The 23,625-nt window shown below is 38.0% G+C and overlaps 1 protein-coding gene across 1 annotated transcript in view; it reads right to left on the reverse strand.

Annotated features, from left to right (window-relative positions):
* The window catches only part of LOC109852277 (nephrin-like), a 34,768-nt gene extending 20,405 nt beyond the window's left edge, over window positions 1-14,363 (reverse strand). Inside the window, exons 1-3 of the mRNA XM_020423300.1 lie at window positions 14,232-14,363; window positions 9,127-9,271; window positions 6,352-6,482 (exon numbers count right to left, since the gene is read on the reverse strand). Of these exons, the coding sequence (XP_020278889.1) occupies window positions 6,352-6,482; window positions 9,127-9,271; window positions 14,232-14,363 (408 nt within the window). The remainder of the gene's footprint in view (window positions 1-6,351; window positions 6,483-9,126; window positions 9,272-14,231) is intronic.
* Between the last annotated feature and the right edge of the window lie 9,262 nt (window positions 14,364-23,625).

Here is a 23,625-nt window from a genome sequence, read left to right on the forward strand (position 1 = left end):
CAGTGTGATAGACGCAACAGAGCTCTTTGATCAGTCAGTCTCAAGACTAGAAGCAACGAGAGGGAACTACGTTTCCAATAATTAGGTTTCATAGGGTTTGCTCCGTAAATGAGGATCAACTAACTTTCCCATTGTGTCCATTCTCCGCGGAGAAGATAGCTGACACCCTTCCATCTTCAGCCTATCGACAACCCCCTCTAATTGCATCACTGGCGTAAAGGAAAAGCCATCTCTCTAATGACTAATGCTATATTTGTATAGTTCCGTGTCTCTTCGATAATTCCGTTCCAACAAATCATTCAAACAATCGCGGTGATATTGTGTTGAACAAAATTGGTTATATGATATATCAGATCTTTAATTTAATTGAGCACATAATTTGACATTATTTCTAATAATTTCTTCAAACGCGAAATCGTAATCGACAGTAATATAGTAATCGCATTATTTATATGTAGACTCCCTATTTTTCTAGGTATCTTGCGCCCCAATCGATAGTAAGACATTTCATCCGCGACATTCGATTTCTAGAAACGCGCCAAAGAACGGCTACGGTTAGTCCACGAAATCTCAAGACGTACTTCTCTGGACGGTCCGTCCAATTTCGTTTTGGCATCGTCTCTCTCGGATCCTCCGAAAGGATCTATCGAATTTCTTCGCGCCCTTCAACGAAGGATCGTCTCCTGTAGGAATGCTCGGCGGTTCTGGACACAGGAACCATCACAGGAAGATCTTGTGCGGTCGCGTGATCTTCTCTCGTACGCTTCTCGGACGCAAAAGGAACAAGTCTCAAGAAGAAGAAAGGGCTTCTGTCAAGGGAGAGGGGATTGTTCATTCCGGTCAGACGGCGCACTGATTCTTTGAAAAATTGCCAACAAGCCGGAGCCATACTTCTTTCCTTCCTTTTTTCTTTTCTTCTTCTTTTTCCTTTCTGTTCCTTTTTGCTTTGCCTCTTGGCAAGCTGCTATTCCTCAAAGCATCAAGAACCGTTTTATTCCGGTTAGTCTTCATCGCTAACAGCGGTCACAGGCCTCTTCTGTTCGTTCACAGAGATATGGCCGGTCTTCCCAAACCACCGTTCGCGATTCAACCGTATCGTAGATTCGACGATTTTCGATACGTACGAGCGACATACGAGCATATCGCACGCACGCGCGGCATAAGTGTGCGCGTCGAAATAGTCGTAGTGAACGATATACTCGTTTTGCCGAAGTTATTTGTATTTTGGTTTTAGTAGTGATCCCGATTGCGCGCCAGGTCATACAGAGAGAAAGAGAGAGATGTTGTTATCGAATATTTCGTAGTGCGTTGCAGTGTGTTGTCGATTTTATTACGGCGGAAACGAGTGGTACAGAGTCGATCAATTACGGCGTTGCGCGCTTCGTACTGTTTTTCGACTAGCTTTCGCGAAATATTTTCCACACGAGACGGTTATGGTTTTTCATCGAAACGTATATAGTTTTTTCGAGACCGTTATCAAAATATGAAGCTTAAAATTAAGAGTTCTCTCTCTCTTTGAGTACATGAGAGACTTTTATAAAATAAAGGAAGAATACTATTTAACTTTTAGAGCAGTCATTTTTTTTGAAATCTTGCATAGTTAATATCCAAAACGAATATATATACATATTGACTTCTCTTTTATATGAAAAAGACCAATAGTTTCCTCTACTATTGATGATTTCTCTATATTTTTGAGTGATTGCGCAACTTGTAGAGTGCGCGTCTGTTTCTACTCTAGGAATCTAACAATAAGAAAAAGAGAAACATAACTTTCGTCTCTTGCTCCCAGTCGTTAACTCGAAGGGAAAAAATAAAATAACGAATTCTATAAAGAATCGATTCTACGTGCGCGAAATTCTTGGAATTCTATTGTATATATATAAATAATTCAAAAGATAGTTAAATAGTTGTTTGAATTATTACAATGGTTTTTTCGGCGCTCTAAAAATTAAACAGATCAGACTAATATATTTAACAGTTATATTATTTTTTCAAGTAAACCACACATTTTAGTACGTGAAGTAAAATTTATATTCTTTACAAACGCGCGCGTGCGTATGTATGTCAACTTTTATATTTTGGTATAAGTACTTTATATTTGTTGTAAATTTTTTTCCGTCGATCATTATACTCGCCATGTGAGGTCTTTGTATTGCTCGTTTATACTTTAATGGCTTTCTGTTTAAATAAATTGTGACATATTTGTAGCTGCAAAAGAAAAACTCGAGAGAAATATCTATAAATACACACATTTTGCCTCCGAATGTTGCACAAGCTATGATATTTCGAAGTAGTGCATCATGTTTGCGCGAACTGTTCCACATAAAACACATTCCAACCTTAGAAACATAGAATATTCTTGTGCAAGACTCGAGCAACACTATTTTTGACTGATTCCGAGCAGACTTAGACAACTGTTGGATAAACAACTGTATCAAGCTATTATTACATCCCAAAAATGGAGACTCTGGTACCGAGAGTGTCCAGAAAGAAATGATATGGTCGATGTATCTGGAACAAAGTGGAACGCGTCTCGAATACGACCGGAGAAAAAGTAGTTCCGAACAACTATTCGAAAAGTTACCGTCCATCGGATAGCTCTTTTTCCAAGTACCAGGCGAAGACTGTTAGAGGACTGCGCGATCGGTTATCGCGCGCGATTTCCTTGCTTGTCTTATCTCTTAACGAAAAATTGCAAGATCAAAATCTTACGGAACGAATTCGCGCTCACCGTGTCACTCTTTGCCCCGCCGCGTGTCCGTCTTCCTGAGAAGTCGCTTTTAGCGGGAATTTCGACACGCCTTGATCGCGATGGTAGTGAAATTGATTGATGTACAGCTCACCGAATTCAGCGCTAGCATTCACTTCCTCGTAACCGACCAACGCGCGTACACATATACACACACATACATACATACGCAAGTATACACACGTACATGTACCTTTTAACTTCGCACCGCATTAAGATTCCGCCGAACTCGGGTTCGGAATCTCGCGTGAGAAAGGAAATGCATTCGGTCGATTCGCAGTAAGAAAGCCGTTATTTTTGGAAACGCAATCAAATCGATATGTATAAAAACCAATATTAGTAACATAAATCAAATAGCGACGAGAGAATTTCGAGTTTGATCGATATTACGTCATTCGCGAACTACTAAAATTGATTTTTTACTTTGAGCTTAAAATGGTTAAAAAGTGATGATTTCAAACAATGCATTATATAATTCGAGAACGTCTTAACATTTTGCTTAACAAAACTTTCGGGAGTCGCTGTTGCAGCCGCTGCAATTTTCTAATTCTAAAAGTAATTTCTTACGATAGATTCGAGCGCCAAACTATCTTTTATCTGAACCGAAGGTCGCGCAAAAGGGTGCGCGTAAAGCGAGATTCGGATAAGCTCGAGATACATTTTCAATCTTTCTGCGTGTTCCGCGCGAGGACAACGGTATTAATGGAATCCTTACGGCAGTCTGTGCTCGGTCAATCCACTTCGCGAGAAAAGATGAAGAGTTGAGGGAAAAATCTTTTCAGGATCCCCTCTTCATCTAAACTGGCCGATTGGCTCGTCGAAGCTGCAGGTATAAGTACAGAACTTCTCTATTGTCCCCGTGAATGATAGAACCGACTTAATCACTGCACTCCATTATGTTGGCTATTCCACATTTCTTTTTTCGCCTTCTCGATTTCTTCTTTCTTTATCTTCTTCCTCGTTTCCCGTTATTCCTGATGATTTCTTTTTCACTTTCTCTCTTTTGGTTACCTTCTCTCACAATGTCATTTCCTTTTCACTCTCTCATCCCGTCTACCCACCCACTCACCGTCCGACTCACGTTCATGATTCTTTCTCTCCCTCTTTTACGATCGCTACTCAAAAGCTTACTGCCGCTAGGGCGATCCGAAACGCTTTTCTAAGACCCGCACCGCTGCCAGATCTCGGTTCGATTGCCAAGCGCAGGATTGATTGACAGATAGAACGTGCCAACGGCCCTTCTAATTCCTAGGCAAACTTTTCCGGATGAGCGAAAGAGCTGACGAATGAAACGTTTTCTGGTGTACTCGGCGCGAACGTGAAAATCCATCCCAATGACACGCTTAAAAGACTCGTGCGTTTAAAAATCGGAAATCGATGAATAACGAGAAGCCAATGGAAATGAAGCGAAACTCAACATAAACGTTTTTTTCGTTATAGTATTTGTTCACTATCACGCGTTCAGGCGCACTCTGCGTAATGAAGAGACATTGGTTTGTATTCCGAATTTGAGAAACAAATATATTTACAGATAAGTATTATTTAAGAACATCTAATTGTGATTTTGAAGAAGTAAAAAAACGATCTCTTTTTTTCGAGTCACCAGCAGCGTATTATGCCAACAAATCGTCTCCCAACGTTCATTTCTACTTAAACGTCCAAACGCTTCTGAAAGAAGTACTCAACGTACTCGACTTCCGTTACGGAACTTCGATAATCACGCGAAAGTTGGACCGCGGTGGCTGCGCGCGGGTAGTTTTAAGATCGAGTTTTACGGTAATGGCGCGAATCGAGTTCGCTCGGGTAATCCATCTATCGTTTAACGGCACATACAAAGAATAGAAGGGAGCTTAGCGCGGAAAGGAAGCGAATTGCTTCGCCTGTAAGCGGAGCGACCAGAAGATAATCCGCGAGCAAAGGAAAGAAAATCGCGAATGTGTACGTGAAAGATGAGACGAGTTGTGACACTGCGCGATAGTCGGTTGGCTGTCTTTCCTCCTCTCTCTCTCTCTCTCTCTTTCTCCGGAATGAAGTCGGATCATATTTTTAAGATGCAATTTCGAGGGAAATCTCTTACGCGGTAGCACAGCTGCTGCTCGCCGTTAGCCCGTTTCCTGCAGCCCTTCGCGATGTATATCCGGCGAAAGATCGTCGCGCGACGAAACGAAAAGACGACGAGAGGCGAAGAAGCGGGGAGAAGAGAAGGAGAGCGGTGAATGGGGATGAGCTGAGTTAAAGTGAGCGACGGAACACGGAAGGGATATGAGGCCGGGCTGATCCCGGAAAAGACCAGAGAAAAGCTAATGCATCGCTGCGCTCCTATGGGATTCCTGGCTAGCGTAGCCGATGGTAATATAATTACTGCGTGTATGTAGCTACCCGCAATCTTCTGTCAGGTGCTATAGAGGGTACCGTTGGATTACTGTATTAAAATCTAAAGAGTTGCGCGCTGTATCACGGAAATTTCAAGAAATGAAATTGACTTCCATTCAAGATTATAGAATTATATTAACTAAAGCGAGTACATTTACGAAACTTATTAGCTATATAAAGAAGAAAGAGATTCAAGTTAATAAATATAATTTATTGCACTAAATGTTTTCAAATCAAAGGCTAAATAATCGTGTTTACTTTTTTAAAAGATTGTTACGCAAATTGTTACAAGATCTCAAAAGTGCAAAGTAATGCACACAGAATACAATTCGTAATCGCGTATCACGTGCACGATTCTGAGGTCGCAGCATCCCGGTTGATCGGAACGATTAGAATTCAGAGGAAGTGCGCGTCCGCTGCTACCGATACACAGGCTAAAGTTTGTCGTTGATAGTCCCGAATACACCTTGGGAACGTTCCTTTAACTTCCGACTCTGCTGCAATTGCAGCGCGCGCTAGGAGTGTATACACAATGTGCGGCGACGACGGCGGCGGCGGTGGCGTTTCGAAATTCAAGTAGCGCTGTCTAGAATAAGCAGGCAAGCGGTAGTCTCCCGAGGCAACTATCTCGTATGAGCCGAGGCTGACTAACATTAACCACGCTTTGATGCCTGTTTTATGCTCGCTGAGCGCTTTTGTTTCTTCTTGTTTTTCCGATACGCACGATATAACGGACGTAAAATATATGTTCACAATCTGTGTCCCGATACGATCCATAAAATACGCATCTTTAAAAAAAAAAAACGTTTAACCTTCGACTTGTAACAGCAATTTCAATAAAAAAAATAAAATTGTATAAGATACCGTTAATGCAATTCGAATGTACAATAATACCGAGAAGAATAAAGAATAAAATTGATTTTATGTATTTGTGAGTTTTGTGTAAGCGGATAAATAAAATTTACGAGAAAAATTTGCACTCTCGATCGATTTCTCACTATGTGACTTATATCTAAGTATTATGCAAATAAAAGGATTTTTGAAATTTTGTTCAATGTTCGATTTACGAGGCATTAAATAAAGACAGAAAACGTTATGCATATCGATAAATTCTTTGGTGTGCGCGAATATTTTTTCCGTAAAAGTATACATTTGATCGTATATAGGCTTTTGAAAATATCGCATCATCGTAAGAAGAATTTGATCGTATATTTAAGTATACTTACGTCGTGTATCCAGACAAGCTTAGACCAAGGAGGATTGGCTCTAATATGGCACTCGAAGTACACGTCATCCCCTTCTTTAATGTCTTCTGGGCTTAAAGTTGATCCGAGGTTTAATGATACTATCGGTGGATCTGTAAGCGTAATATATAAAATCATTTTTCTATATTATATATTAATAAAAGAATATCTCAAGCTTATGCATGTTTTCTTATCGATCTTTCTTTGTTCGTTTTTCTTTTGCATTAGAATAAATTTTCTGAATAATTTTCCAATTTTTGGTTTTATGACAAATAAAACATTTTATTTAAATTGTTTTTGTAACTGAACTAGAAAGACCATGTTTCGATCTCTGTCGCTGTATTATATCTATGCCACAATTTTCACACACACATACACAGTCACTATTATTTTCAATATTTTTCTCACCGGTGCAACACTCAATAATGTCAGCGCGCGATAACTTGCGGATGTTTTCATAACTTGGCAATAAATAGCTCTCAACAATCGTCTTTTATTTGCTCCTCATATCCGGCATTTGCCGTGTATATTAGTTTAATCATATACAATCCTTCCCGATCTCCCCCTCGGTCCTTTTTTCCGTAGCTTACCGCATCATCTCGCAGTACTTTATCGTTCATCGTAATAAATTGCTCGTCTTCCGTCCCCCGCTCTTTTCTTCTTTCCTGGGACACGTACTTCCGCTAGGTAGTATTAACTAGCTTCGGTCGCGTCAGTCTTTTTTTAGCTTTACAATCCTGTAGTAGTGATTTATTATTTAACAGTCCGACTGTTTGTATTAAATTACAGCGCTAATGTCAATGTTTGTTAATATGAAAAAGAGTCCGAAACTGCCAAAAACTTTTATTTCTCATAATTTTATTCGCGTTGATATAGTCGATTGTACGCTGTCGAGAACGACAGTGACAGTGACAGCGAAGATTACCGACACCTACAGAGGCAGCGTAATTTTCGCGTCGTACTGTAAAACGGCGTAATCGAATACGTGACATGACGTCATTTCCCGTATTCTGCAGTTTTTCTCGTTTCGCGAATCCTTCTTACGTATTTTCCCCATTTTCCCGCACCGCCGCTATATTTTTGCCAGATGTGCAGGTGCAACGGACGCAACCGGACAGATGAGAACGAACGATAAACCGTACGGAATCGAGAAATTTATCGCTGCCGAAGTAACGCGCGCGCTCCTACAAAATTGAAAAAATATCTGAGCGAGGAGTATACGCGATCCTCGCCGCTCACGGCGCACTTTTTCGCCGTTATTTATACGTATTATACAATTAAAATGAACATACGGTGATATACGACGCCTCGCGCACCATAAGAATCGTTTTCATTCCCTCAAAGCTTACCTGTGCTTTATTTTGCAGCTACTCTGTGTGTTGACGTTCATGAATATAAATTTAAATCATGATATCGCGCAACTCTGTTTCTCGCAAAGGACAAGTTTTATTTATTGTACTGCTAATACTGACTCACTTTTTTCTAAGAAAAACTTAGCAATTTTTAACGATTTTAAAGCTGAGAAAACATTAAAATATAAATTAATATATTTACTATAATTATATTACTTTAATTCAGATTTAAAAGATATTAATGTAGGTTAGATTAGATTTGATTAAGTAGTATATAAAGTAAGTTAATTGAGCTTATTTAATTGAATTTATTAAATAAAACAATGATATCTATTTTATCAAGTTTTGTAATAAATTATGTTAATAATTATAATCACAAATTATATAAATAATGATATTTACTCAACAAAAATACGTAAACAGTGTTGTGTTCTCAATCGCGTTATTCTCAGGACGATATTTCTGACGACAATTTGTTTGGAGGAGAGGCTGTCAGTAACGCGCGATACTGTCCGCGTCTCTTTCACCGTCGATGTCTCGTCTAGTTTAAATATGCGCAGAGAAGCGTGCTATAACTCTGAACAAGTCGAACATAAAGTTTATGGTGTCAGATGAATATAGTCGTGTGATAAATTTCACGGATGCTCAGTAAATGCGACGTGTGAATATGTGCGTGATGTCTCGCTTGATGTACATTTCTGAGCAGAACGATTTTACTTGTATCTGTCCATAATAAAAGAGAAAAAGGCATTCCGTGAAGAAAACAATAAAGTGCGATTATTCGATATCGAAACAAACAGCATAATAAAAGTGTGTGCTTATGTAGCAAATTTTCCAGAATAATTTAATTTCACCGATTGTACCGCTTTCTTCGCGCATTTATTCTTTTTTTATGACTATCGAGATTGAGTTCTGACCAAAATTATACGACGATCCAACGATTTCATCAACTTTTGTCTATAATTTATGAGAAATCTCATGGATCATCTTTTTACTGACGTCGTGAAAAGCATGTTCGGAGGGAGAAAAGCGCGTGGGATACAAAAAGCGAACGACGCGTGAACGCAGAAAAAAGGACGCATTTCGAAGAAGCTCATAAAATCGAATTGGGGACCCGAATAAAGATAAAGAGAAGAATCCAAAATAGATGTCGAGCAATTTCTGATTTTTTATCCGGCTCATATATATACGCGATGAGAATAACAAAATAGTGAAAGAAAAAGAAAGAGAGAGGAAGAAAGAAGAGAGAAAAGAAGAGAATGAAAAAAACTCAGAAGTCGATAAACACCAGTAATGCACTATTTGTCATGTCGTCGTATTCGATTTACCGCGATCTGTCGGTCGTGAGCGAGTTTACAGTTCGCAAGAAATTGGAATGTTCAGGAAAAATGTAACGTGTACTCACATACGACGTCGATCTTCCAGGACTTCTCGACGTAGAGTCCAGTCACGTTTGGATTCTCCGCTCGGCAGGTGATAGATTTTCCATGATCCTCCACACCTGGCTCAAACTCAACTGTGCTGACAGTTCGATTCTCCGATCTCTCTTCCTAAAAGAAAGATTCGAGAAATCAATTAAAAATTATCTCTCTTATCATAAAATATCTATATAGTATATAATTTTTTCGTTGCGCATATTTTATAAATCGCTCAAGAACCACGACACCTCGCGGTTTCTAGAGCAATTCTATAAATTACACACAAATAAATTATTTATTTACATGTTTAAGTTCGAAATATAAAAGTTTAAAGCTCTTATACGAGGAGCTCGAGAAAAAGACTATATTTAAAATAAATTGATACACATGTTACTGTAGAGTTTGTAGCTCGCAACAATTTTAATTGCAAATTGATGTATTCTGTTAAAGAACTAGATATTCCATCTTCGAGTTAGGTTTGATCTCTTGAAAATGTGTCTTCTAACTTGCAAGCTCATGACGAAAAGTCACTGCACACGTGACGTGCAAGCGAGTGTAAAGGCAGAGATAAAGCGCTTCAATCAACTTCAGAACAAATGAATACATATACACACACACACACACGCGCGCGCGCGCATGTATAATATGTATAATAATAATTTTGCGGATTAGTATACTGTCTTTCGGATATTTCAAATACTCTCGCGCGAGATATAATTTCGTGGCGCAAGGTAGTGAGCGAAAAGTGGAACGAGAAAAAGAACGAGAAAAAAGTGATCTGACGTCGCTATGGTTAATTTCGGTTATATTAGGTTTCACAGGCAGACCGTAAACAACCGTGGTAACATCTGTCGGAAATTTGTCCTCGCTCGTTCTCTCAAATGCTCGAAAAAACTAAGACTCGCCGACGTGGGAAGAATCCTTTCTAAATACCGCGAATTCCGATCCTCTATTCTCGTTTATTTTCCACTTACAGAAAAAGCAAGAACTCAGAGAAAAAAAGCTTCGCGTTCACTTTATACGAGAAAGATAATTCGGAATTGGAACAAATTCATGAGATAGAACAATAAATAATTCAATATTAGATTTATGCGCGTATATAGACACACACACACACACATTAATTCTTCACGACGCTACTCATCAGATGAGTGCAACGGTGGGTTTCATTTTGCTCTGGGAATATCGGAACTCCCGGTACGCAGAGACGCCAAAACGTCGTTAAGCATTGCGGCCGGAGGTTGTTAATGAAGTACGTGAAATTAATTAGAGCTGCGTGTCACGGAGAGACAACGCTGATGTTCCAAAGTGCACGCGAGCCAAACGCGCGCGGGAAAGTTACAGCTCCGATTCGAGATTATCGATAATGCGGGGCCCCTCAGGGCCGTACGTACCTAACTATCACGATTCGAGCGACTCCGGCATTGGCTAGTAAAGTTCCACAACGTCTGACGTGACCGAGGTATTTCCATTTGAGTCTGAAACGCGAGTATGACGAACTTTGAAGCGTACTCGCGCGGAAACCGCATCAAGGGAAGATCGAACGATTATTACTTAAATCTTCTTAAAATATTCCTCAGATGAGAAAAAGATGAACTTCGGAAATGGTAAAAATTGTGCATAAAAAATACTTGTTTTATTTAATCGTAGCTTTAATGTCTTTGCTTAACAATTTCAAAACATTTGATCGGAAAAAGACTAAACGTGATCGACAATCTTCGTGATATTCTATTTAACAAAAAAACATCAGATGTATATTTTATCACGTCGTAGTAAAAAGTAAGTTAAGATATGTGAATAGAATGAAAACGAAACCTATAAATATTTTTATTTTAAGAAATGCGTCAATAAAGCCAATATCGCGCATATAGCATTATCGTAATCTTATGAATTTTACAATTGAATTTTGTATATTACAGTCACAAACGTGATCTAATATTATACGCGATGAATCGGACTTGTCCTTCAATTGCATCACTCGTTATAGAATAACAATCATTATAATCAATATACTGATAATCAATATATGATATAATTCAGAACAGTAATTAATTGAAGTAACTCAATTTTCCTAATTACTTGTGACACACCGGCGCATTTCGATCGATTTGGCATTTCATTCATTACAGCGTGATTAATAAATGGGGGATTCCCTGCAGAGCGGGTTTCTTGGCTCTGCTCCGTTTGAATGTAGTTTAGCAGATACTCCAGGAAGCCAGCCGTAATGCGCTCTTCACGATACACACACATTATCGAATAACGTTATCGAATATTCCCGACGGGCCGAGATTTTCGCACTGTGCGTCCGTAACAGCCGCATCTAGCGGAAAGGACTTTGAACAATATACTATCAATATAGTAACGTTTTTACGAGAATTACCTAACTTACAGTTGCGATGCTGGGAAGTTTTTGAAAAATATTATATGTCTTGAAGAATAAAAAAAAAACGAGAATTGTGTATGTGTGAAAAATAGAGTAATTCGGACATTTTGGCCGGGTTTTATTCCACATAGGTCAGAAAAAAATTAAAAAAGTAAAAATAATTTGCGTGCAACCACTGTGTTATGTACCTTTGAGTTATATTAGTATTGTGTTGTGATTTCAGCTTTTTATTGTTTCTAGTAACAAAACCATTGTCAATTTAGTTGATTTGCAGCGCAAATGAAAAGTAGCGCAACCGTAGTTTACGGATATGTGAAATGATTACTACAAGGTTTTTTCTGGAAGATATTATTGCAAAAAAAGTGTTATAATTCAGATGTTTTCATAAGTCGTATATCTCATTCATATATAACCATATAATTTATTCCTATGAGATATATGGCAAAAATGCAAAAGATTTTTTGAGTTTTTTTAAGATATAAGAAGTAAAGATTTTTTATTTGTAATTTTTTTTATAGTAAAAGACAATATAAGTTTTTATTAGCAGTATGCAATTTATTTATCTTTGACATTGTAAATATTATTTGATAAATTAAGTTTTTGATAGGTACGACTTACATCGGAGATTACTATTATTCTATAAGATTTTAATTTAGAGAAATGGAGAAATAAATATGATTTAGTATATAATTTTAAAATTTAAATAAATATATATTAATGTAATATTATTATTTAGTATAATTTAAAATTAAATAACGGAATCTCTTTCTAGAATGATAAACATAAAAGTATCAAAGTAAATGTTTAATTTACTAAAGAAAGTGATATATCTTTTAAATTCATACAATTTTCTGTACGTTCTCTCTATTTCTCTAACCTAGAGAAAAAAAGACATTGTTATGCAACATGTGCGGTAGGTCAATGCCTGCCGTAAAGTTCGTGCGCTTGTTCTCCGACGACTTGCTTGCTTCCTGGTGCGGTCTCCGTTTCAGTCAAACGCGGGGTGCTGAGTAGACATCCCTTCGGAAGTCTGAGCGCGCGCTTCCGTAGAAGAGAGACGTAAATGTAAAGTGGATATTCAGGCGGGATCGGCTGAATCGGTGTAGCTTAATTGGCAATTAGCATGCCACCAATGAAAATATCTGGAGTCGACAGGTGTGGCTGCTTAATTCAATCGGTGCATCTCGAAGCTCCGATCTCCGTCGCTATCCTCCACCATCACCACTAGCAATGCTGCTTTCAACCTCCCTTTCGATTCGCTTTCAACTTGCTATCACAATCGGATGTGACTCGAGTCCAGGCGAATCCAATTCGTTCGGAGAGAGTACCAATGCTTTATTTGTTCCTGACCCTGTCTCTCTCTCTTTCTTTCTTTTTCACTGTCGTGCTTTTCTTTAAAATTTTCACTCACTCTCTGTCTTTCTTTCTCTATTTTTCGTTTCCATGTTCTCCATCTTTGTTCCCTAGTCTTCTTATGATTTTGCTCTCCTTGCGAGAATCTCTCCCGAGGGAAAGATTCGCTACCGAGGGGTGTAGTTATCGGTTCTCCCGGGCGATTCGACCTTTTACTTTCGTCCCTCTTCCGCATCTTCATCCGCGCACTCTCGCTCAACGTCTCGTTCTCAACAAGCACGTAACTCTCGAAAGTGTCATTGGAAAATTGACTCGACTATACGATCTTGCAACTATATCGAGATGTATCTTGCCGTCTTTTGAGGAGGGCGAGTTATCGTAGGATATATTTTGCAAACGTTAACAGTCTCGTTATACCACGCGATAGAAACGCGAAAATAATTGGCGCAAATTGAAAACAAGTGCCAATTATTCAGGAGAGAGTGCTATAAATGAAAGTGTCGTCTTATTTCGCATATTGAAGTATTTCTATTTTTACATGATAAATCTTTTGTTCTTGATATTCTTGACACTCTTCATAGCTATAAACGAACCTGATGATTTAAACTGTGATGACTTAAATGTGTGTTAAATCTTTTCAAAACAAAAATTTTTATTTATTGATTTTGTTTCACTGTTTTCTGAAGAATTCTTGTTTGTTGAATTAAAAAGAGGGTAAATTGAATAGTGATTTAATTTCTATAATTTGCAATATAAGTAAAAAAGCAAAAATAGTTTAATATCGTGCAATAATAACTATAGAAACGAACATGTTTGTAACACGATTCGCGAGAAAAGATTCAGAAAAAATCCCTGAAATTTTATAAATAAAAGTTCGAAACAAAACGCAAGCGAAATCAGTGCGTTATTTTTGCATCCGGTCTGCCACAGCGATTAATTGACGACTGTGGCGGATTCAACTAGAGGATAATAAGCAGCTTAGCCGTTAATTACATGTGCTATTGTGTGCTACGGGAATTACGTACAAATCGAATCGCGTTAAAAGAGCATATTAGCAAATGGGATCGTGATTAATCGAAGCACGTATCGAGGAGAAAGTTCGCGCTTGTTCGAGATTACCACACGCGAGTATAAGTTTGGTTCTTCACGCCCTGACTATAATTTTACCAGTAAGTGCTGAGACAAAAATAAAGGCGACAAGTTGCGAAAGAAAGCGGGAGAAAGCGGCTTTTGTGTTCCCGGGAACAAAAGGCATGAGATCCCAAGGTAAACTGCTATAAAGAAGGGGGGAAGATAAGATAGCTACTTCTCGGTCGAAGATCCGCGCAAACTGCTGTTACTTCTTATTTTTCTCACCTTCGTGTGCTTCAGCTGTCTTCTTCGGCCCTTGTACCACGTTATCACCGCGGGTGGCCTTGAACCAGTAGTCTCGCATTCCACGTCGTATCGCTTCCCCGCCAGCAACGGGGACTCGGTACTGAATCCCATCCTATTTGGCCTTCTTATGACCACGCTCAAAGGTTTCACTAAAAAATATTGTATATATATACATATATATATATATATACACCACCGTTTCTATAAAGATGTCTTACAATACATCTATATTATAAATAAAAAATATTCCATAAAATTATATATAGATGAAAAATCAGCTGTGTTTATGATCTATAGTCAATTATAAAATTTATAGCGTAACACAAAATTAATTGTACTATATAACTCAAAGAAACTTTAAAATTCAATAACTTAGCGTGCAATATGTGTATTTGATTAATTAATTTGTATATTGATCAGATTATATAAAATATTAATAAATACATATAAATACATATAAATTTTTTTTCTATTTTGCGTGTCAAACGAGTTAACAAGAAATTAATTTTAATATAACTTCAATTACTTTTTTTAACATTTTCGAAGTAAACGTTTTCAAGAAAATGTGTTTTAATTAAATTTAAAACACTAATCTAAAAATTTAACGAAAAATTATTAATAAAAAATTTCTAATAATACGAACGCAAAGAATTCGAGTTTTTAAATTTTGAGTTAAAATTTTGCATTGAAAAATTAAAAATGACCGATAAAAAATGGAATACGCGAGGCCGTGTCAAATCGCTAAAATGGATCTCACGTTATAAAATGATAAATTGCCGACCTGCAACCCGCCCTTCATATCTGGGTGAGGCTTCGCGGCATTTCGCGTTGTATCGATACACGGTCGTGTGCATCGCGTACGGAAACAATCGCGCAAGTTAAACAAATATTTTCGACGTTGCGTGGATGTACATGCGACGCATTCAATAAACATTTAGTTTTCAAATATTTTTACGCAAAGTATGAATATTTAGTCGCATAAATATTACATACGTGGCATCGTCGTTCCTCGCAAGTGTGTGTGTATTTACCTATTTTTCGCATTTATTCTTTTTCAACGTATTATTAATAATGTGCTCTTTATCACAAGAGAAGTCTGTATTTGCACGGAGCACGCGTGTACGTTGAAAATTGAGCTATCCTAAATTTTACTCGTGGCGAGTGATCGCGTTCTGACGGCCAATAAATCTACGTTTCCAATTCGCTGGTGTCGACTAGATACGATTCGTTCGTCTATGAAATATGAAAACTGTGAATAGAGCTTTCCATACGCTGTTTGTGCACTTACTCCGATAACAGAAATCTCTATTTATTTTTTATTATATATGTACGTTGGCTCCTCGTTATTTCATTATTTATTCCGACATAAACACTAAATATTTATCGCTCCATTTACGTAATTAAATAATCTTTCCTACTAGAACAAGTTGTATATATTCTATTTTTTAAATATATATTTGATAAAAATGTATAAATGTTTTTATTAACATTTATTTTTAAATTATATACATAGATGTCAATTGGTAATTATACATATAAAATATAAAATATAAGTAAATTAAAAAACTGCACATTTATAACTACGCGTTTATAAATTGTCAATGTAACAAGACAAAACAAATTGCAAATGATACTGTGTTGGGTCAACATCCTACTTGTCTGATAATATTTCCTTAGAAGTTTGATTAGTTTTAAAATTAATAAGATGTGCTGATAGCCGGTGATGCGCCGTCGATACAACAATTTTCTCGATTGATGTGTTGCCCCGAAGCGCTGAGATCGGAATGGTCTGTTTGTTTAAAACTCTATTTTTAGCTTTTATTTTGCGAAAATAAAATAGGACGATGAAATAAATACACATCGAATGCGCGCGGGCACTTTGGCGAAGTAACAAAAATCAAAGAGCATCAGCGTCTGTCGTAGGATCAGGCAAGAGCGCGCTTCATCACGCTTTTCTCTCTTCAATCTGCAACTTTTTTATTTGCCGCTATGTGATGGGGCTGCCTTCGCTCATCGATAACCGGCCTCCAATTTCGTTAGTAGCTCCGGTGAAAATCCACGATTTTCGGGAGACCTGATTATTGGACACGTATCAATCACCGGTTGCCTCGACGTTCGTTCTCGCAACGCGCAAAAGCAACATTTTTCTGTTTTGATAATATACGCACACGAAAAGCGGTAACACTGATTAAAAAATCCTGATAAGAGCATAATGGATAACAGCGTAATTGAATCAAAAACTAGCAAGTTGATTTGTGTGTGCTGCAGCAATCGAGGAAAAAAAATGCGTGCGTAGAAACGGTGGCGAGTTGGTTGACCAGAATTCCAGAATCCATGTCTCGGATCTGCCGAAAAGATAAGATCCTACTTGCCAATTTCTTAGTTTAATGCAAAAATTAGGAACAACTCGAGCTTATCCGCATTCTAACACCCCAATGTTCACTATAGCGACTTAACAAAGAATTCTAATTTCAAGAAACCTAGAAGATAGTCTCCGCTTTTCGCGCTCTTTCTCAAGAAGGAATGAACGAGGCAAGGCCCGGAGAGTAGATTTAATATATTTTCCGTCTTATCTCCCGCCTTATCTTTCCTTGAAGGTGGCTCGCCTAGCGGTGAGGGAGCAAAGGATGTTGGCCCACTTTTGGTGTCTCGTAGATTTTATCGTTAATGCAAGACAGGATAGGCTCGGGGGCGAGGCCTCTGATTTGTTGGCTACGTGATAAGAATTTATTTTCCCTACTTTGCTTTCATTAGTTTCTCATTCTTTTAATAAAAGTATTCGATCTTTATAAAAAGCACAAAATTTGTAAGAATTCGTAAGAATGTTTTATTTGATGCAAAATATTCTTATTTAAATAAAACACAAGAATTCAAATTCACTTACAGTTGAGATCCAGAAAGATCGAAGTTTCCTTCGGATCCACCAAATCCGTGTTGCGTGCTTGACAGGTAAAGTTCGAGCCAAGATCAGACCGGCTGATAGGCTGTAGCGTTAATCTATCAATGTTTGAAACAAGAAAGGACACGTGTAAAATTTAAGAAGACTAAATAAACACACACAAAAATTTAGGTTACAAAAAGAGATATAGATTATGTTAGCAGATATATCTGGCAAGAATATATTATCAACTAAACTACCTGTATTACTAAACTACTTACCTGTTTTCGATCACATCTCCGGCATTATGTTCGTATTCCTCATCTTTTATTCGACCATTAATAAGCCATATGACCATCGGTTGTGGCTTGCCTGCAGCAAAAACAAAATTATTTGTATAATTTTACTTTATTCACGAGAACTTCTTTAATTATTTTGTGTACAAGAAAAACTTGTTCGCATTGATAAGTATAAAAAAGTTAACAAAATCGATAAGACAAGCCATTAATAGAAAAGGCATCTATGCTTTCTTTTAAATTAAAAGACAGTAGATGTTGGTTAAATCAGTTTTTCGATACTTGCAAACAAATAATGTTTTTAGTAACTGTATATATATAGTTTTTTTTCAGATCCAATAATTAATTACTTTTTCCGTAAGATTCTTTTACACGTAATAAAAGAGATCGCAACTACCATTTAGAACTAAAAAACAAGCGAAAGGTATGATGACATAGCGTACACCGCGCTTCGAGAAAGGCGAGAAAAGCGTCAGTAGTAGAGAGAAGCGGTGGACACGAGGATCGTATACACGGTGCAACGAGCTTTTGCCGAAGCTACTAAGCGGTAGATGAGTTCCTGGGAACTTTTAAATTAGCCGATACCCCCAGAGCTTTCGGTGTGGTATGCCAAACAAAAACTAGGAGACTTCGGGTCTCGAGACTCGCGCGAAAGAGCTCGCGCGCGCTTGCCGCTCGATAACTGCAAGTTATAGGTTGCCACACCGATAGAAGAGAGCCAATAAATACGGGTTATATAACGGCCAGGAATATACGATGAGAACGATCAAAGTGATTGAAAAATTAAAAACGAGATTACACGGCGGAGTCGCAGCGCGAGGTATCTCCCGATACCGAAATGAAGTGTGCGCCGAAGTAAACACGGTTATATACGCCTTTTCCCCTCTCTCTCTCTCTCTCTCTCTCTCTCTCTCTTTCTCTTTTCACGTAACTTTTTTAACTTTTCATCTATTGCCACTTTAAAGTGTTTAAATAAGACAGTATAGTTTTTATTGGTATAGATCTTTTGTCTTTGACATTGTAAATACTACTTAATAAATTAAGTTTTCAATAAATGCGGTTCATATGCCGGAATATTATCCTACATGTTTTTAACTACTTGCCGTAAATTTATCCTAAAAAAGTAGAAGAAACAGTGATAATATGATGCTCAGAAATATATAGATATTTTATCGCAATATTGGCTTTATATTTTTGAAGCCTGCTGCTGACTATCGCACCAATATTTGTGTTACTTGGTCGGGAGTTATGGAATATAGACTGACGACGTGATCACGAGAGAACCATGTAACGAGGGTAACCGCGGCTTGTACCGGATACGAACGGAAGTAATTTCTCTTACGGGAAATAGTGTTGGGCTGCGCGCAATCTCGCTTCGTTTCATACTTATCGAAAACTGTGTATTCAATGTGCTCTTTCTCTTTCTCTTTCTCTTTCTCTTTCTCTTTCTCAAAAAAAGATTTTGATAGATAATGTTCCGTGAGTTGTAATTTATTTTGTATGACGTACATTGTGCAACTAAACATTTCAACAAACAAATCACGAGTTATATATATAAGAAAAGAGAAAATATTTTTCTTAAATAAAAAAATATATTTAAAATAAACAATTTTTTGTGTAATATAATTTTATCAATTTATAATACAATTATTATTAAAAAAAAGAAATACCTATAACAAAACGATGAAACATATAGACAATATGAGCAGCTGAAGCGTGTAGTGTTTTGTTTTTTTATTACTATAAACACCGACAGTTTTTTACCTGAAGCAACAATGTAAAAAAAGATCTACAGACAACAATATCATTCTGTTTTCTATAATTTTAATGTAAGCCACAAAATTTCATAGAAACAAGATTAGTAAAACGATGGCCACAAAAAGACCAAATTTTCAAACTTGTGAAAAATGGATTTTATTTTGTTTATGAAAACTGTGCTGTATGCGCGTTTTCCCATTAATTCTTCCAATACCGCTGGGCACACATGTCCCAAAAAATGTTTAAAAAGTTCTATTGGAATTACAAATTTTGTCAGTTGAAAAAAACAAATAAAAGTTTGTTTTATTGCAAATCGTGTATATATCGCAATTCTAAAATTCAATAACATACAGAAATGTAATATAATGCGATAAATCTTTTAAATGTATTTTAATGCGAGAAATAAGATAATGACATTTAATACACAGAGTTTACGTATGCGTAATTAAATGAAAATCGTTAAAAAATGAACAGAAGCAAGTGCAATTTCTCGAAAAGCTCAAGAGTGCACGAAAAAATGTGGCCATCCGAATGCCAGCGTCTCATTGTTATTCACAGCAGCGTACAGGACGCCGGAAACGCAATTTAATCAGGTCCGATGCAACACATCGACGTGACACTTAAAATTGCAACCTGATCTCCGGTCGGAAAACACGCTGTGGAAAACAGCTCCTCTCGCTTAGATTAGTTCCATATCATTGTTATTCACAATGCCCGCCAATCCTGATTGCGTTTTAACCGTCTCGTTGCCTCTGATTCACATTGTTCTTGCTCCTCACCGTCTATGTTCCGCATCTTTTTCTTGCGCATGGCGTCATCTGGCAAACGCCATATTGCCTATCTCCCGACATTAATTTTGTTACGATCGCTACATTTCATCTAAATAGCAAACATTTGCGAGAAACTTTTAAGTAAATTAAATAGACCATTTTAATCCTTTAAGCTCTACACATTACTAGAGTGGCTTCTCACCAGGTGATCTTTTAGAACAAATCGCCACTATAGTGGCTTCCCGCTAAGCGACGTTTTAGAACGAATAGCCACTATAGTAGCTCTCTTCTTTATCTCGCATTGAAAGCCGTACATATAATATTGTTACAATATTGGAATACTTTTACATGTTTTTACATTTTTTACTAATATTGCCAATTCGCATTTTGCTGCAGAGCTGTCGTGCAGCGGTTAAATCGTTATTTGCAAACGTCCTTTATATATATTTACGTGTATTATAGAAAGACACGCATTTGTAGATGTATACTTTTTGACCAACTTCTTAAAAAGAATCACTGGCAAAATTATTTATATTTTATCTTACATGCGTAACGTAAGTAGAACGTCGCATAATATGGTATCATGCGTACACGAGCGAATATAGTGCATACATATATCGTTATCGCCGCTAATTATACAAATCGCGCAATCTCGTTGAAGAAGACTCCCGGAAAAAGAGAGGAGAAGAAGTAGGAGGAACGAATGGCAAGCCCGTTTGCCGGAATAGAGTGCTGTACGCTTAATTCGTCGGCGAGCATTTTTCAGGGAGCAGACGGCGCGTTATAACGATGCGGCGGTTCCACTTAATTCGTAAGCTCAGTCGCTCGTTTGCATGAGTACTTAGGGAACGAGCGAGAGGTCGCGGTGGTTGTGCGGGGAATATAAGAGCGTCGGGCCTGGCGTTGACTTTAACTACTCGGACTATATCCGAACTCCCATCCTGCCGATGCGACACGACGTATCGCGTTCACCTTCCCCTCTCCCCAGCCACCTGGCTGCTTCACAGTTTCCCTTGAATCCGGCGACAACCGGTGCTATCTGCGGTAGAGAGTGGATACTAAAGTGCAGATTTTAATCCGCGGATACCAAACGATATCTTCCAGGATTAAGATCGGTCCACAAGCGCGCCCGGGTCACATCTAACAAGTTTACCGTCGGTTCGAACTCCGCTTAAAGCAAATACCTACCTAGTCTCCCGCTGAGGACTCGGTGGAAATACTCCCCCGAGCAGATTCAGCTCCTTTACGCTCCCGGCACTTCTCTCTCTCTCTCTCCCTCTCACTCACACATCCCGTTATGATTTAGAGAACTCCTTGTTTGATTAAAACCGATCGCGATACTCTCTTTGTACCTTTACGATAATCTTAAAAGTTGATTGTGTTACTTTTGTGATACATATCTGATGACGGAAATATTTTTTGGTTGAAAGAAAATAAAATGTATATTTGTATAATAATACGTTACGCTTTTAATTATAATAAGAAATATAACACCACAAGAGAAAAAGAAAATATTTGAAACAAGTTTGAACAGACTGTGTGGAAAATGCTTTTATTGACGATAAAAAAGCGCTACGGAAATATAAAAGTTATAGCAATACGCGGAAAGATTTTTGCGTCTTCGGCTCGCGGAACCAATAGCTACGATTATTACGCCTCCAATATCAATATTTTCATCGTTCTCGTGAATATCCAGCATTTTATAGACTTTTGCATCGTATCAGAATCGTGGATATCAAACGTCGCTGAAGTTTCCATCGCGAAATTTTCTGCGATATGTAGACATTCCGGCAGTAAATTCGTACAATTAAGCTTCGCGATTACGCCAAAGTCGAGCCGATGCGACGAATTACTTACGGCCATAAACGGCGGGCCGCTCATCGTTGGCAGTAAATTTTATTCGAGATTATGAGTCGAAGGAAATTTACGACGACATTTACGCAGACGTTTATGTGCGACATTTATATACGACCAACGGTTTTTCTTATCGGGCTTACCTTCGACCAGCCAATCCCTCTCGCGTTTCTTTCCTCACAGCGAAGTATCCTTAAACTTAAATACCACGCGGCACCAGTCTTCATCTTTTTTCTTTTTCTCTCCAGGCAAGCGTATCGCACCAGGTATGATGCAGTTTAATGCGAGCTAAGGCGTATTATCACGCGAATTTTCATTTATCGCAACAATATCTTATTTCTTGATTGGAACTTTTGCGATTTACGAGCTTAGCAGTTACGTGATCGTCTCTCTCGAAACTGAATTATATTTTTGTTTCTCTTCTTTCCCTCACACACAGCGAGATGCGCATCGTGCACCATCATATTTGAATAGCGAGCGCCAATCGTGGTCCCACGGCAGGCCCGCGGTCATAGTATCGATTCTCGCGGTGAAAACTTTTCGCGGCGTGTCCGGCAAATATTTTCTACAGAGGCGCCGCAAAAAATTTCTCTGTCGGACGTATTCTGCTCGTGGCGCGCCGGCTCTTATCATTCTCTGGCGTTTGATTTCAATACCGTGGCGGAATGAATTTTTACAGTCGACCGCTGGCCTCGCGCGCGATGCATCGGATACGTGCTCTGTTGAAATTTGACTTTTCAAGATATAGCAAAGATATAAGCTCGCGCTACCGTGTGTACATAACATTTATCAAAATATAGCACAACGTGCACGTCAAAAACATCAGTTTGTTTATAAACAAACGCACATACAATTAACTAATTTAATAGAGTAGCTAATATGTAATTATTGTATAAATTAGATTCCGATTATCTACACGAACTAGTGAATCAATTCAATTAAATGTTAAATTATGCAATTATATTAACATGTGTATGTTACGTGTGTCTGTTATGTTTGTTTTTTTCTCGAAAATTTTTCTATTCTCGATGGGAATACGCCACATCGAACGGAGATTCGGCCAAGAATGAATATGTTTTATCCGAGCTACGTAGCCGATAAACGAGCTAGCAAGCTTATACGTGTGCTCCAGGGAAATAGAAAGAGTGCATCACAGTTACACAGTCGACAAAAATGTAAAAGTGGTCGGAAGATATATATTCGTTTGTTCAATACACACACACACACACGGAAATAATATCGAAATATATTCGTTTGCTACCGTGTTCTATCGCTATGATAGCTCCGAAATGACGAGCAAACATTATATACACATGGTGTGTACGTGTACAATATTATAAAATATTTGGAGTCTTCAAATAGAAAATCGTAATATCATGGCAATATTATAAAATTAAAATATGAAGCACAAATGTACAATAGTATAATATTAATATTTTTGTTAGACACGCGAGAAAAGTTTGCGTGTCGGGAGTAGCGTAGATTTACATTTAGTTGTACGCCGAAAGCGCCTGATGCCTCCTCGAATGAGAAATCAAATTCGATATCGCGATTTTCGTCACGCGCCTGTGGCAGGGATTAATAACAAATGCCGTGCGATAAACGGAACTTGCGCGGTCCAAAGAGATGTTTTTCCCGCGAGTCTCATCGATAGGAAAATTATTTTTCTTCGACATGCTATGCCCGTGGGATTTACGTAGGATTTCGTGGAACGAGAAGAGGAAGGTTTACGCACGGTTTATCCGTATCAAAAAGCAACCGTTCTCTTTCTTAACCTTTCCCCATAATCGTTTCTGCATTTTCAACGAGCGATTCGA

Source organism: Pseudomyrmex gracilis, unplaced genomic scaffold (genome assembly GCF_002006095.1).
Source record: "Pseudomyrmex gracilis isolate BER0280 unplaced genomic scaffold, ASM200609v1 scaffold_1, whole genome shotgun sequence".
NCBI lineage: Eukaryota > Metazoa > Arthropoda > Insecta > Hymenoptera > Formicidae > Pseudomyrmex > Pseudomyrmex gracilis.